Source organism: Halyomorpha halys, unplaced genomic scaffold, assembly GCF_000696795.3.
Source record: "Halyomorpha halys isolate HHAL.00 unplaced genomic scaffold, Hhal_1.1 Scaffold585.1, whole genome shotgun sequence".
Taxonomy (NCBI): Eukaryota; Metazoa; Arthropoda; class Insecta; order Hemiptera; family Pentatomidae; genus Halyomorpha; species Halyomorpha halys.
The window spans coordinates 163834-180804 of NW_027109935.1; the positions used below are offsets into that span (position 1 = coordinate 163834).

General features: G+C 29.9%; 2 protein-coding genes and 1 long non-coding RNA gene across 4 annotated transcripts in view; 1 reads left to right on the top strand and 2 right to left on the bottom strand.

The window, feature by feature from the left end:
* The window catches only part of LOC136795930 (uncharacterized), a 4635-nt gene extending 1475 nt beyond the window's left edge, over positions 1–3160 (bottom strand). The window contains exon 1 of the long non-coding RNA XR_010843641.1: positions 3014–3160. This is a non-coding gene — a long non-coding RNA (uncharacterized lncRNA). The remainder of the gene's footprint in view (positions 1–3013) is intronic.
* Positions 3161–3880: 720 nt separating this feature from the next.
* LOC106684474 (serine/threonine-protein phosphatase 6 regulatory ankyrin repeat subunit B-like) lies at positions 3881–8313 on the top strand. 2 transcript variants are annotated; one of them, XM_014426587.2, is made up of 3 exons: positions 3881–4030; positions 4222–4304; positions 5488–8313. In XM_014426587.2, exons 2-3 carry the CDS (start codon positions 4224–4226, stop codon positions 7204–7206), a joined length of 1800 nt encoding a protein of 599 aa, XP_014282073.1. In that variant the 5' UTR covers positions 3881–4030; positions 4222–4223; the 3' UTR covers positions 7207–8313. The 2 variants fall into 2 exon arrangements, with proteins under 2 accessions (XP_014282073.1, XP_066904197.1); XM_067048096.1 differs by having other exon boundaries at positions 3881–4304.
* LOC106684475 (ubiquitin-like protein 7) lies at positions 7570–15037 on the bottom strand. The gene is made up of 8 exons (XM_014426588.2): positions 14775–15037; positions 14045–14146; positions 13858–13961; positions 12852–12988; positions 12529–12688; positions 12358–12454; positions 10818–10960; positions 7570–8704 (listed from the first exon to the last, which is right to left on the bottom strand). The coding sequence occupies exons 1-8, from the start codon at positions 14914–14916 to the stop codon at positions 8531–8533; spliced, it is 1059 nt and encodes a 352-aa protein (XP_014282074.1). The 5' UTR covers positions 14917–15037; the 3' UTR covers positions 7570–8530.
* Between the last annotated feature and the right edge of the window lie 1934 nt (positions 15038–16971).

Here is a 16971-nt window from a genome sequence, read left to right on the forward strand (position 1 = left end):
GTTAAGAGTTTTAATATAATTTTTGAATAATATATATATATATTTTTTTTAAGAACATAGATTGAGTGAAGAAGTTCTAACATAGCAGTTAAAATACAAAACTATTCTGAACTCAGGCACTTCACAGTTAAAAGGTTAATAAAATAAAAAGATGTTTGTGATTTCAATTAATTTTGTTGGTTTTATAACATGTCTCTACAGTATATTTATACGAATTTCATTTATTGTTTATTGTACTGTAAATAATTGATTGTTACTATTTTTAAGAATGCTAATACTAAGTCATTTTTAATAAGAAATATATAAAAAAAATTGTATTAATGTTTTAGATGGACAATCATTGTACTTAGATGTTATTTTGATAATAACTATATTTTACTATAATGATAAATAAGAATAACCTACAATATATAAAGTCTCTTAGTGATAGATGTTAATATTGGTGTATTTTTTTTTTAACTTATTACATTTTCAATGTGCACCCGTTATTTTGGAAAATATCTCAAAAAGCCTCTTATTACATTGAACAAATCATTGTTGTAGATATAATATTGAATTAAGATAGAGATAAATATGCAAAATATTCATTTTAATATATGATAACATTGATAGTGATTGTTTATAAAAAATATTTACTAACTTCCAATTTTAACATCATTATTTTTTCTAATGATCAATTTTAATAAATACTGGCATGTGCATAAACATGAATATATATAGACAGGGTGTCTCTGAACTATCTGGAACTATTTAGTAAATATAATTTCTTGGAAAAAAAAAAAAAAAACATATTTTACTGTATATAAATATGGTTTACTAAAAACAATTTGATGTTTACTAAAACTACTTTGAATTATATATCAAAAAACTTCTAATTTGGCCGAAAGATGTTTTTTTGTTTAAAATAATGTATAAAATATTACTACATTTAGTGGACCCATTTTGATATGAAGGCTGAAAACCTAACATTTTATGCAATTTTGAACTTAAAGCTCAATTATGTGAAATTTGATGAATTTATAAAAAGGTAAAAAAAAAATAATAAAAGTTTTAAAATGTACTTTGCCATCGCTTGAAAATTTTTATTTAAAAATCAGTTGAAAAACAAATCAGAATTGGAATCCTAAGTAGCAAAAACTGCATTTCCTGAGTTCCCTCGAAATCTTGCAGACCACCATAATGTAAGATGCAACAGTAGTAATTCAAGAGATCCAAACAAATTATGACCTTTAATTTAAAGCAATTAATATTTCCCTCACCATATTTTCATCTGTTAAAATGTTTTATAATCTTCAAGTAATAAATATAAGATTCATAAGATATAATTATTAAGAAGGCTAGAAAATCTAGCCAAAACGTTTGCACAATAAAATAGGTTAATCCGACTTATTTGGGTTTCTCTTTGACCGCACCTCCAACCATCTTCTCCTTGTACATCATCCATGGTTAACTATCTCTCATAATTAAGATAATTATTATTACAATACATTTTTATTGAGCAAAATTTAATTTTACCAAATAATAACAATTTTTGATTATCCTTTGTATGTATAAATTTATTATATAAAATATATAATATATTTTGTTAAACAATAATTTCATAAAAAGAAAAGCAAGCTTTAAACAAATAATTATAAAAAAAAATTATTGTCTATAATTTTGCATTATTAGCTACTTCATTCAGTACCAAATGATAATGGTAAAAGTATATTGTGTGCTCTTATTTATGTTTTAACTTTTTCTTTTTCTCTTGAGAGATATATTATTAAACAATCATGTGTGCTGTTCTAGATTACAGAATTGCTTTTGTCAAAATATTCTTTGTATTTCCTATCAAATCATAAACCTATTTATTTCATGAAATAATGGAGAAAAAAAATTAACACACACAAAGCACTATGCATCACCTTCTGAAATAAGCATAACAAAAATTAAGAAATTGTTTTTTCATTGAAAATAGTGAATCAGTACACTAATAAGATACAACTAATGTGAGGTAGATCTCTCAGGCGGTGGCTAATGCTTCTTAGAGTACAATATGAAGGCCCAAAGTAATTTCCTGTATCTTATTAGCACATAGCACTTCATTCATTAATTCATTGGCAAGTAACAACACCTCCAAATTAAATAAGAATCTGTTTCTCATTATAAAGAGACCAATATTTTAAAGACATTATTAGTACCATAAAAGTAAAGTAAAGAATCTGTATTATCTTTTAAGCACGGTTTACATTGTAAACTAAATTGTTATAAAATGGCCAAAATCTATTGTAATATTAATAGTTACTTCTTAACTGGTAAGTATTTTCTGTAAGATTATATCTTGTGCCAACAAAAGTTTTTTTTTTAATTTTCTGATGTATGATTCTGAAAGTATTAAAACCATATCTTTTTGAGATATATGCAAATATTTTTTAATATATCTGTATTGTGCCAATTCTCTAAAGATGTGTTGATGTGCTTAGATCATTCATTAAGATTTTGTATAATTGTCATGTGTAGAGAGTTTATTAGCCACTTTTAACATATATTACTTACATTATATACTGAAATATGGCTGTAAAATATTCCAAATAAATATATGTTTTCATTGTAGTTTTTTTATATCTATTATATTTCATTCTTTTCACGGTAAAGGTTTTTAAAAAAACATTGAATTTGGATTTAAGAGGTTTGGCAGTAAGCGAATGTTTTATTTAAAAATTTCTATTTTAAAAGCTTTTTTAGATTGCTACTAAGTATAATAATTTTTGTCTTTCAGTTTTGTTTTTGGGGGTGCAAAATCCAAATCTGAACTCATTTTTGGTAAAAGCTAAAATATTTTATTTTCTTACAAAAATTGCTATTTTGATATTTTCATCAAGATCAATTATCGAATACTTTGATGTTTTTAATTTTTTCCCATTTTGCAAAAGAATCATTTAGATCATAAAACCACAATTCTATCTTGATCTGAAATATAAATATTAGCCAATATAATTATATAAATATAAATAATAGCCAACTTCTTTACTTTTTACCGGGACTCCTTCAGAGCGTTGGTTCCTAATATTCCAATATTTTGAGTGGAACATTTACCCAAAAAAGTATTATCAAAATCCATTAGAAGATTCTCTCCCTGTAAGTGTGAAAATAGAACATATGCTGCTTTATTTGGAGTTTAATTCCATATACACTCTACAGCAGAAAGAACAGTTAAAAATATCTATGATTATGACGTTTATTTTATCTTAAGTATTATTTATTTTATTTTTATTTATTCAATGTATTTTTTTTTTTTTTTATATCTGGATTATCTCTCTAGGAAGTCTGGTGAGTCAATTTTTTTTTTAAATTTTTTTATAGTCATTCAAGGTAGGCAGATTGTAGAATGTCGCAATAAAAACACTTTACAGTTAATTAAGACCAGTAATTTACTTAATAAATGTATTAAAATTAAAAATAATAAATATCAATTCTTATATTATTAAGTAAGAAAGATTTCATGATATAAAAAAAATACAATGATATGAATACATATTATACATATAATACAATTGCATAAAAAAAATATTTTAAAAGAACCCAATAAATAAATGAGGAAATATATTAAGGAAATTACAATAGAAAATGTCAGTATAAATCGAGAAGTGAACATTTGAAATTTTATAGAAAATAAAAACAATCAATTTAGGTAAAAAAAAATATTGAACAGTTCGAGAAAAGTCAGAATTGTAAAAGGTTATATCTAATTCAACTCAATGAAAACTATTTTGTCCATGCACTTACAAGTTTAAACTAAATAACAAATAAAGTAACGGCTTTACTTTCTAATGTAAAATTGGGATGTTTCTGTCATTAAACAGTCTGAACTTGAGAACTGAGGCCAATACTAAATGTGTGAGATCTGTATCTAAGCTGGCTCATAGCCATGGTCTATTGAGGCAGTGTAAGACTGAAGGCCCATCCTTCCATCATGAGTAGTCAAACCAATTATCACTTATGATCTCCCTCACTCCTCTATATATAGACCCTACAGGATAACACTTAGGTCGGTTAATCTATAATAAGCAGATTTAGTTTTCAAGTTCATTTTTTTAAAACCATATTTGTATGAATAAATGTTATTTTTAATAGAACAGCATTGAATGCCTCCAGAGTTTAAATTATTCAAAACAGTTAATAGTGAACTAAATTCAAAATATTACTGCATAAAATTTGTCACTTTTATAAATTCTACAGGTATGGTGAGAGGCAGAGAAGAAGGAATAATGTTTATCGGCATGATGTTCGCTCTCCTTCACGGCAATTGGATACAGTTTGTTGTAAGTAGAAATCACATATTTTTCTTCACATACAATAAAAATAGTGAAAAATCCATCGCTAATTTACATTCATGAATTTGCATTATATTAATTTTTTTTATGATGTTAACTAAATCATAATTAAAATATCACATTAATCAATACTAGAGTTGGAAAATGAAAAACTAAAGAACTTATATTATGATAACTTTTATGTTTAAAATTAGTGTTACAGATAGCTCAGATCACAACTTTTCATATTAAATCACAGATTCAATAATTGATTCAAATGGCATTAATATTTTTAATTTAAAATAAAAACAAAAAAATCTCTTAAATGAGCATTTGCACATCTTAATTTGGTATGAAATATAAAGATAGTTAATATAATTATTTCTCTTTTCATGACCCATCTATTTTTTTTCCTAAATAAACTCATATATCTAAATAATTTTTCCCCGTAAATTATTTTGTTTCCAGAAAATTAAAAATGGCCTCATTGAAATTTAAATCTGTTTATATAAAAATTATTTTGAACAGCATCTCAAATAAGTTATTAAAAAGGCTTAAACATGTATAAATAACAAAAATGATTGCTTTACTTCGTTCCAACAATTAACTATATTCATGCAACAAAATTTAATTTATGGGTCTATACTATTAGCAAATCTATTTGTAAAGACAAAATCTAAATTTCTTGAGCGTTTTTTTTTTTTCCAGTTTTGGTAAATTATGGTTAAGAAATGTTTTCAATCAAAAAGGAAAAAAAAAAAAAAGAAAAGTATAAACATTAGCCTACCATTGACAGTTAATAGCATTATCTCCCTACTCAGTAGTCACTGTTATATACAAAATTGTTTTCTATTATTGCTAATTTTGTATCTTATTTCTTCTATGATACCAGGTTCGTTCAAGTATCAATATTTTCAAAAAGTTTTCTAAATGTTTTTAATCGGTCTGAAATCATTTTTACTGCACAGTAAACTGCCCAGTTAACTTCTTCAAAACATTTTTAATGTGATTATAGTTCAAATTACCTCAAGTTTAAAAGTGAATCACTCAGAAGCCCAGCAATCAGTTAATGTAATTCAGCTCTAAGAAAAGTCTAATGATAAAAAATTTTTCTAAAAAATGTCAATGAATAATTCAAATCAAAATTTTATATTTAATTGTTAATGTTTAATAATACTATTGTTTTTTTTAGACTACAGAAGACTATAGCAATTTTGATGATTTTAAATATAACTCAACATTTATTAACAGCACAAATACATCATTGATCTATGAAATTCAAATGGATGCCATCTCCAGTCACCAACTCCAAACACCACCTCGGATGAAAACTAATAACCAAAGATCAACGATTTGTATTCCTATTACCCATAAAAAATACAAAGACGTAAAATTATTATACCGATCAGATTTTAACGATAGCAATACTATGGAAGATTCTCCTCTACAACGTGCAGCCAGGTTGGGAAGAGAACAGGAAGTGGCCTACCTCTTGTCCTCTGGGATAAATGCTAGTACAGTAGGAATGTTCAAGAGAACCCCCCTTCATTGGGCAGCATTCAATGGTTACGGCGGAATAATAATGCTCTTGATAGTCAACGGTGCCAGCATAAACAGCAAAGACAAATGGGATTACACTCCTTTGCACTTAGCTGTTGAGAATGGTCATACAGAGCCTGTACAAATTTTGATCAAAAGTAGTGCAATAACTGACACCAAAAATATAGAGGGTAGAACACCAATACTTGATGCAGCAAGAAACGGCTACTTAGACTTACTATCTATTTTACTCGATTATAACAATGTCAATATAAGTATGCCAAAGCCGTTCTTATCAACTCCATTACACGAAGCTGCAATTGGAAATCATATAAATTTAGTAAATTATTTAATTGGTAAAGGGGCTGATTTGAATGCGATGGATGAAATGAAAAGAACACCTCTTCATTGGGCTGTTTTTTACAATTATGAAGATTTAGCATTTCTTCTGATAAGTAAAGGAGCAGGATTAAATAGAAAAGATTGTGATGGAATGTCACCACTACATATTTCAGCTTTAAAAGGTTACAAAAAAATAACTGAGATGTTGATAAAATACGGTGCTTTTAAAAACTCTAGATCAAAAAAAGGACACACCCCTTTACACGAAGCAGCACATAATGGTCAAAAAGAAATTGTCCAGTTACTGATTAAGGAAGGTGCAGAATTAGAAAAACCTGGAAGTGAAGCTAGCGATGGTTCAACTCCCCTCTTCGAAGCAGTTGAAGGTGGTTATTCTGAAATTGTTAGAATACTCATAGATCATGGTGCTCGATTTAATTTGACCAATAGCATGGGTAAAACACCACTTCATCGTGCAGTAGAAAAGGATAACAAAGATATAGTCAATTTACTAGTTCAAAAAGGAGCTGAAATAACTGCTGAGGATTATTGGGGCTACACGCCTTTTGCTATAGCTTGTGAGCAAGGCAACATGGAAATATTGCAGCAACTGTTTCTTTACTGTGTTTGTTATAATTATACGAAAAATTGTCAGTGTTTGAGTGTTGACAATGATGTTGTAGGCTTACCAATTGCTTGCCAATGTATTGCAGCTAAAGGAGACACCAAAGATGGAGAAGTGATTTCTGTCACAGCTAAGTCAGTAAATTTTGATAAATGTCCCTGCTTCATGATCAAAAGGACTCCTGACAACAAGGAGACTTGTACATCAGTGCCACAGATAGAGGCTGCTTCGAGAGGCCTTTGTCTTAAAGCGTCTGATTTCAACACAAAAAAATTTGCTAATAGGCCAAAAAAAATTAATTGCCCATTATTATCTAATTCAGAAAGTACAAATTCAACTGTGTGCCTAGGCCATGTTGTGAAGTTCTTTAGAAACATGTTAGATAATAACATAATGTTCCACTAATTATAGTGAATATTTATAAGTTATGAAACTAAATGAAATGTTGAACAACACAATTAATGAACTTTACATAGAGGGATGAATGCTTGGAAAATTAGTGAAGAGTATTTGGAAAAGTGATTAGTAGAGTTGAGAAACTAATTTGGACAAATATTACTGTGTAGATGTCAGAGTAAATTCCTATAAAGGAGTAAGAGCAATGAGGAGTTGATTATTATGATCATTGAATTGATACCAAAATGATCTTGTAATTTTCTTAAATTATTAATAACAATATTGTATATACTACAACAGATTTTTATGATGTAATATTTTTTTTTCATTTAAACTTTTGTTTTTCTCTAATTTGTAAATAAAAAGGATAAATAACGTTTTTATACCTGTGTTAATTTATTTATTTTACAACAAATAATCATTTCAGAATAAAAACTTCATGTATTGAACTATTCATAGATAATTCTTCATTATTTCTTCTGTCATTAGCACTGATCTTTTAATAAGAAAAAAACTTTTCAAATTATTATAGTCAATAAATATACTAAATTAACACAAAAATCATGAATAATATACAATGTTATAATCAGTTCACTTTTGACAGAGTGAAGCCTTGAGAATACGATGAAATCGTAGTCAGGATCATTTTTTATTTATATAATTTTTTAACCATTTTTTTTATTTTGCCTAACTATGGTTAACAAATTTTTCAGGGTTTATACTTATTTCCTTTCCAATCAATTTTCAAATGAAAATAAATGTGAGTAGCTTGCAGATATAAAAATGAAATAAAACTAAAATTATGACAATGGTTTAATCAACTTTTTTGTCTTCACAGCACATCTTCACCTCAGTTGTGTGCAAAGTGGCAAAACAAATTAAGAACTAAGAAATTAAAATGGAAGTTCCAGCTCTGCAGAACTATATTTAAATAAAAACTCATACCTGTTTTTTTTTTCTTTATAATTTAATCATTGGGCTACTTACTGTAGTTTTCAATTTTGAAAACTTTGTTCTTTTTTAATACAACATTTCAAAGATGGACAGATGTCATGTTCTGCCATTTTTAAAATTGAATATCTCAAAACAGACTAAGTGAACTTATAAATATATAAACTATATTTAATTTTTTTTTATTTTTATAAATATATAAGCTTATTTAAGACTATATAAACTTATTTAGTTGATCTGCCAATAAGAAGCTATTCATTCTCCAGAGAGCGTTGAGAATAAAAAACGGATGATTTCAACAATAAGGATAAACAACACAAAACACATTGATTATTACAAAAAATTATTAAGGAAAAAGTAACAACTAATTAATACAATATGATTACAAAGGTGGGTCAGCAGTTATTGCGCCTGAAAACACTAAATCTACTGCTGCGTGAACGTTCCCTCCAGCCAACTGAAGTGCCTGCAAATTCAACGCATCATCTGTTAGACCCAGCTCACGCATCTGACGCATTTGTTCCCTTAAGTTAGGAGTATTGCTGCTTCCTTCCTCCTGTCACCAAAGAATCAAATTTGTCATGACATATCAAAAGGTTATAGTGCTAAGTGCTATTCATGCAACTTGTGCAATATTCAAATTATTAAGTGTATTTTCCTACAAAAAGTAAGGTCATCAATGTAATTTAAACAAGTTTTGTGAGCTCTTGATCGATTTCATTTCACTTAAAATTAAAATAAACCTTTAAATAAAAAAAACGCTGACACTGCTGTGAAATGATAAGCAGAAGTAATAAACACTAGATATGAAAACCTCAAAATAACCTGCTAAACAAGTTTTATGTTGTTTAAAAAATGAGTGAAAATTCCAGCAAACTAAAGTGAAACAGATTAGTCACACGTTTTTCACATTAGTCGAACACCTTTAGCACAGGTTGTGTGAATATTCTATTACAATGCTGGATTTAAGTGATTTTTTTTTCCAATGACACATTTTATACCCAGAGAAAAAGTTAAAAACAACTTTAAAATTTATTTAAAATGACATTATACCATATGAAGCAGACGTTCATTCAAGAAACAATTCACATGACAATTTCCAATTGTGAAATATTTGCAAGATAAAAATGTCTGTTATATTGAAAAGTAAAAAAAATACACAATCCAAATGATACAGTGAGATTGACACTAAGAAAATATAATATTTATTATTACTTAAATAAGGTAATCATTTACAGGGACTTTGGTACTGTTCTCCTGTCAATTCAGCATGGTTTATTCCTTTCACTGACAATCACATCTATACTGAAGGTATTAGATAAGTAATTAACATAGTATTTGTTTCAATTATATTAAGTTCACACATGTGTACTAAAATTAATTTTGAAAAAAAAATCAAATCATTATATACATACTAGAGGTGTGTAAGACAAGGTCCCTGGCTGGATTTGATTCCTAAACAGTCAGTCACTCTATTCATAGACAAGGTTTTTTTAACATGTTCATTACGTTCACTTACTGAGTGATGGGACCCATTTCCTCAAATCACATTGATTATACAAGTAGTAATCTCAATGAATTGACATTCCTAGAGGGAGTTTACAAAACAAAAGTTGTACTGAATAACCTATATAATAAGAGAAGAGAAGGTAGGTAGGTATTTCTGCAATTACAAAAAAACCTGCAGTCTATTCATTAATTATATTAGTCGCATTACCTATCGAGGAACATAGAAGTAAAATACAATAGGAACAGGCAGGTACCTATGATACCTGATATAATATCCAATATCACACCTTCCCTACCAATAAATTAAATACAAGTAGGTACTTACATACTACAAACCGGCACTATCTACATACATTATAATTCAGAAAATAATATTAATTAGTAAAATTGGGTAAGTAATCATAAAATCAATCACAGTAAGAAAACATTTTCCTACATGCTGTGGTTCAGAAAAAGAATTTGAGATAAATGTTTTGGGAGGTGACTGCATTTTTCAGTCTTAGATTAATTGCAAGAGAATGACAAACAGAGAACACAAGTGGTAAGATGAGACAATAACCTTTTTGGGAGGATCAGAAGATCGATAAGGTGAGTCACCCACGTGTACGGTCTGAGTGCATTTTAACAACATGTTCAGTTTGGACAAGTTATTTCCATAGATAAGGTCTTTTCAATACATTCACTCCTGACTGATACACCTCTACTTCTCATACAAACCGACTCAGTGACTGTGTACATTTTAACAAGTTTTTTCTGAAAACAAGGTCTTTTCAATAGGCTCAAACCTGACCGACAGACCTCTAGTAAATACTATTCAAAATTTAAATAGAAATTTTAAACAAAACAAAAAAATTACAGTATACTAATTAATTATGTATTACTATTGTTTCTATTAAAAGCCACATATGAATTATCAGGAGTCCTACTCATAAGTATACATCGACATAGATTTTAGACTAGATTAAAGGCCAAACACATCAGGAAAGTAGTATAATCTAATCTAAACTTAATCAAGCATCTAGCAGCAACAAATCAATACTAAGTCAATTTCATTCGGAAAACGAAAAGTACAAGAAGGGAAAGAAAATAAAGAAACCTCATCAAATTTCCCAGGTAGATGATAAAACATTTTAATTTTAATATTCTTTTTTATCATATACCTGTTGAGAGGAAGAAGGAAAAGAAGATGAGGTAGGCGCTACACTGGCCATCGCACGCTGCATTGCCTCGCTCACCATTTCTGGAGTTATTGTACTTCCACTTGCATCCGTTGTTCTATTTCCACTTCCACCTCCAGCTCCACCTTGAATTAGAAAACAGCATTATAGAAAACTTTGTTTATTGGCCATAGCAAAAATAATATCAGATGGTGAACTATGGCTGTCTGAAGATACACTCCAGTAATTTTAAACAGAAAAAAATCTTATAAAAATAAAATTTGATTTTAGTATAATAAGTTCAAAAATATTAACTTAAGATACGATAAGGTGAATATATCAAATAAAATGATATAAAGCAGAGCTTAATAGAACTTTAATGACCAAATTCATAGAAGCAATGAAGAAAATAAAAAAAAAAAACCTCAGAGGAGTGTGCTTCTATACTCAAGTGGAAAACAAAACAAAAAAAAAGTTATTAATAAACAACCATTCAGATAATAAGGAATTTTTTTTAACTTTAGGTTACATGACTACAGTGCTTATAAATGGCACCTAAACAACTTCTATTTGTAGGTTACTATTTTTTTTTAAAATTGAATACTGAAAAATATTAACCTCAAAATACACTTAAGGGCTTAACATACTCCACTAGGAGTTACGTAGCACATTTTACTCACCTTATTGTAGGTAGAATAGGTAAACTGAAATTACATCAAAATTCATCCTGTTTAAGTGAAAAGTTTTATTGGAGTTTTTTTTTTTTTTTTAATTTGGCCTTACAAATTGAAATGATCCAATTTTTCTTCAAAAATAGCATGTGAATTATTCATTCTATTGAAAAATATTCATAGCATTCTATAATTAATAATGTTGATACCGTGTAGATACTAGAGTGACAAAAAATAGCACAGGATTGCTTAAGATTGTAATCACAGATTTTAGACAATACTATTAATAAAAAAATATTTCTTGGCTCAGTCTTTCCTATATCTTCCTACAATTTATAACCTTTGATTACCTACATTGTACATCTACAACTAGCAGAAAAGAAATTTTTCTACAAGGAAACACAAAACTATGCATAAAAAATGGAAAGCAATAGCACAAAAAGAATCTTGTCGGAAAATGAGGTAGATTAAGCTGTTTAAGGCAGTAAAAAAAACTGAAAGATCAGCAAATCTAATTGAAATATGTTTGTCAATGTTAAATGCTACCTTATCTAATAGTTTACTTTTATTGTTTGCCCAAACTACTTAATCCATATGTCCCTATCGAATACATCAGGAATAACATTATTTTAAAAGTATCTGAACAACTTTGTAATAATTGAAAACATATTTAATTGAACTAACACTGATATTTTTAAAAATTCAAATATCTTTCTTGAAAAAGAAAGAACATAAGAATAAAGTGATTAATAAATAGAGTTAACTGATGGTAATAAGCCATTGATTTGATACAAACTATTTAAAAAATTATGTGATAACTTATTTACTAAAGATATTATAAATCCAACTATTAAGAAAGTAGCTTTCAGTACTTTGAGATGCTGATGCAAGAGCAGCAGCCAACTGAGCAGGTGTGATTGCAGAGAATGAGGGCTGACGAGATACCCCTGGTTGCACTGAATCAGATGACTAGAAAAGAAAGCAATAATTAATAACCAAATTTGAACACCTTTCTTCAATTTTTTTATTACAATATTACATACTTGAGAGGATTCCATTTCATCATCATCACTAAGTAAATCTAATATGCTGTATCCAGTTGAAGTACTTGGACCGGGAATTTGAGAATGGATGGCTTCTTCATGAACAGTGGCCGCGATGTGATTTGCGGCCTCAGCGAGGGCTGGATGTAACTCCACTATCCTAATGTACATAAAAAAAAAAAAAAAAGATATCTAAAAGACAAAATTTCAGGTTTTAATATTAACATAATGTAAGTAAGGGAAGAAAACTATTAAATATAGCATATTTTGCAACACAAAATATCTACTTACTCACTAATCTTTTTATTTATCACAATACATACCTTCGCACAGTATCAAAGTTCGCTGACAAACGGACAATAAGTTCAGGATCCTGAATCAATGAAATAGCAACTGGATCCTGACTTAAACCAGGAGTTATCATAATAATATTTTCAAGGATATCAGGTCTGCTTAATTTCTGAAAATATTATGAATAAAAATATAAAATTCACAAGACAAATGTTTGATCACAATGTATTAAAAATATTGGAAAAAGTAAACTAGTTTTACTCCACTTGGTGAATGGGCATTTACTCACTTAAATGCAATCTTCTATAGTTGTGGATAGCCAACAGTATTATATTACTGTTTTAATTGGATCACAGCTTTTGATTCATGCTTACTCAACAGGGATAAAAATACATAAATTAAAAAAAAAAAACTCCTTTTAGCTAGAGGCTGAGCATAGACACAAATCACTTTTGTGGTACCCATGTACCCACCAATATGTTGGATTAAAAATTGTGAGCTAATACCATTGGTAACAAAATACAAGTTTCACTAAACACGGTGGATGGAAGGAATTAACTAATCTCCTATGGATACCTTTCAGTTGATTTGACATAATTCAAGGCTACTTTAAAATATCAGGCTACAATCGAAAACAATAGTCAACCATTTTCTCATTGGGTATAACTGAGTAAATAAACACCCCCAAGCTTGCTGATTGACAGTTGTGAACTGATACTAAAATAGATCGTAGAAAGATAGTACAGATGGCAGTCAATCCAGATATCAAAATAGTAAAAGGAAACTATTTATTGTTAACCAACGTTTTGCTACATTTTTCAGGGCTTCATCAGGGTTTTCAGATTGAAACAGAGATATCAACCGCCACCCAGACTATCTTCCTACAAACTACTTAATATGGCCAACTATCTTCTTCTAATCCTAAAATATTTAATAATAAAAAGATAGGGACAAGTAATTAGTATTATAAAAACATATTAACAAACTTGTTTCATATATATAAACTAATTTAAATACTTTTAATTCAAGTACACAAACCTGCAATGAATGCCGATGAGATGGGTTGAGAGTTAAAGTTCTGAATGCAATGACTAAAGCTTTTATATCCTGTTCTGACATAGGCTGGGATGGAATAGGTATTTCTGTAATAATTATATTTCCAGTAAATAATATAATTCCATATATACAGGAAAATTAAAAAAAAAAATATATGAAAAACAAGCACCTTTGGGTTTCTTTTTCAAAACATGGAGCATGACTCCTGGTTTAAGGCCACAAGCTGTAAGTGTTGAATCATCTTCCAAAATGTTTCCACAATAAACCAATTCTAAAAATTCAGAAGGTGAATAACTAACAAATCAAGACAACTAATTCAGATACTAATACAAACAATGTTAGGAAAGTTTGTCGGGGGTGCGGTCAGCAAAGAACAACATAAATAAACAAAATCATATTTATTTATTTTATGCCGACGTTTCGACCTGAGTTTCAGGTCGTCATCAGGGCTATAGAACAAAAGAGATAACAACAACATTAGAGAAACATAAAATTGAACAGGAATAGTATACAAACAAATTTGGAATTATACAAAATATTGAATTGAATCATAAATGATAAATGATAAAAAATTGATAACTGATAAATGATAAAAAATTGATAACTGATAAATGATAAAAAATTGATAACTGATAATTGAATAGTAAAAAAAAATAAATTGATTGATATTCGTGGAATTAAATGGTGGTAGATTGAAAAGAGTGAAAGATGAAATATAACATCAAGTAGGTAAGAAGATATGAAAAAGACTTGAAACTCAGGTTGAAACGTCGGCATAAAATAAATAAATATGGTTTTGTTTATTTATGTTGTTCTTCGCTGACTGCACCTCCAACAAACTTCTCCAATCATTAATCTACAGTCAACTATCTACACCTCAAAATCAATGCTATATTTACCAAGGCTGTCTTTGTGAATATTAGTTTTCTCAGAAATGCAATTCTTGAAAGTGTCAATTTTTGAATCAAAGTCAACATCTTCTATATGAATTCTTCGAAATTCGTTGAGATTGACTCGGATTCCTAATAGCAGACCAGACATCCTGAATAAATTTTTCACAAGCTAATAGTCAACACTAATCACACTCAACTACTCAACTAATGCAACGACTGACTAAGACTGAACTAGAATAGAGGTGCTGCTGTCATTGTCATTGTTTGTTACCTACCGTAAAGGATCAAAGCACACGAGCCTTAGTAGTTCCTTGATTCGATGGTAGATATCAGCAGATGATGTACAAAACCTTCTAGAGTAACTTTATAGGAGACAGTTTTTAAGGTAATATATATCATGGAATAAATAATGAGGATTCAGTCGTATTTTTTTATTATAAAACTACATAGCTGTGTTTTAACAACCACTTCAGATTGTCCGAAACTGTAGGGAGTATTCGCAGTACAGGTTTGGGAAGGGATCAACTCGTACTACGCATGCTCACTGCAGTTCCAGACTGACAGAAGGAACAGACCTCATGTCAAAGAGGCACGAGACAAGTAACCCAGCTGCCATCTTCCCACTCAATATTTCATGTGTTTTGTTTTAATAAATAACATTAAAACGTTTACGATTAAGATTTGTTATCAATTTTAGAATTAAAGTGTAATGTTCATTACTTCCAATCAATTTGGAAAAAAAATTGATCAACTTTTATAAGATTACATACAACGTAATTATCTTCTTAATAAATTATTGAGGACAAAATAAAGCAAAGTTTATTATGGAACTAAAATATCATTCTACACTATTACAAGTGTGTTGCCATGATAAGTGCTTATAATTATATGTCAATTTTGTTCAACTCTTATTAGACTCCCCCCAAAAGCACTGGCTTCAAGGATTTTGGCCGCCTTACCCTTCCCTAACATTGGGCCTAATAGTTTAACTTCATCGCTGTTCTCTGTTTTACTTGAATAATGGCCCATCTGACAAAAAAAAAAAAAAAATTTAAAATGGACGTGATCCAAAGATATTTTCGTATTAAGGGGTTTCTATCTCAACTGTGGTCCCTGCAGTGGTACTCAACCTTTTTCTTTTAAGGGCCACAAACAAGTGTTAGCCATTGTGTCAAATAGCCAACAAAAAAAAATTAATAAATAAAATCAGGTCATGATTTCTTAAGGGGCCTCTACATGTTGGCCAAGCCATGGCGAACTCGGACATGCGCGAGCATGTGGATGGGTGGCTTGTACGAGTTGGCCTAAGCTCGTTGCCGAACCGTCGAGAGTCGGTTTTTGGACACAGATCAAAGGGGTTCGTGAGAGCGCTCGTGTAGCAACTCCACCATTGTTCTTTGTCTAGTTGCAACTGAGAGCTGTTAGGAGGTTGTAGTTAATAATCTTAAAGGCGGATCCACATGTTAGCCGCTCGCCACGAATCGGAGGCTTGTACAAATGCTCGGTAAACAAAGAGCGGGCCATCCACATTTCAGTGTTATTTAGAGAGGCAAGCCTGGCGGGCGTATAAGTGCTTTAGCCATTGCACTGGGATTATATTATTTTTATTACAAAAAAAAAAAAGAAAATGAAAGGAAATTAAATATAAATAAATAAGATTAAATATAAAACTTATTATAAAAAGTACCAACAAACACCTTTAACCTCCTAACAGCTCTCAGTTGCAACTAGACATAGAACAATGGTGGAGATGCTACACGAGCGCTCACACGAACCCCTTTGATCTGTGTCCAAAAAACCGACTCTCGACGGATCGGCAACGAGCCTAGGCCAACCAAGCCAAGCCACCCATCCACATGCTCGCGTATGGCCATGGCTGTTCGCCATGGCTTGGCCAACATGTAGATGCCCCTTTACAGCAAATAGTTTATTAATTATGAATTGGTTTTTTTTCTACATGATGGCCAAGCCATGGCGAACTCAGCCAGGCGAACAGCCATGGCCATACGCGAGTATGTGGATGGGTGGCTTGGCTTGGTTGGCCTAGGCTCGTTGCCGATCCGTCGAGAGTCGGTTTTTGGACACAGATCAAAGGGATTCGTGAGAGTGCTCGTGTAGCATCTCCACCATTGTTCTTTGTCTAGTTGCAACTGAGAGCTGTTAGGAGGTTAAAGGTGTTTGTTGGTACTTTTTATAATAAGTT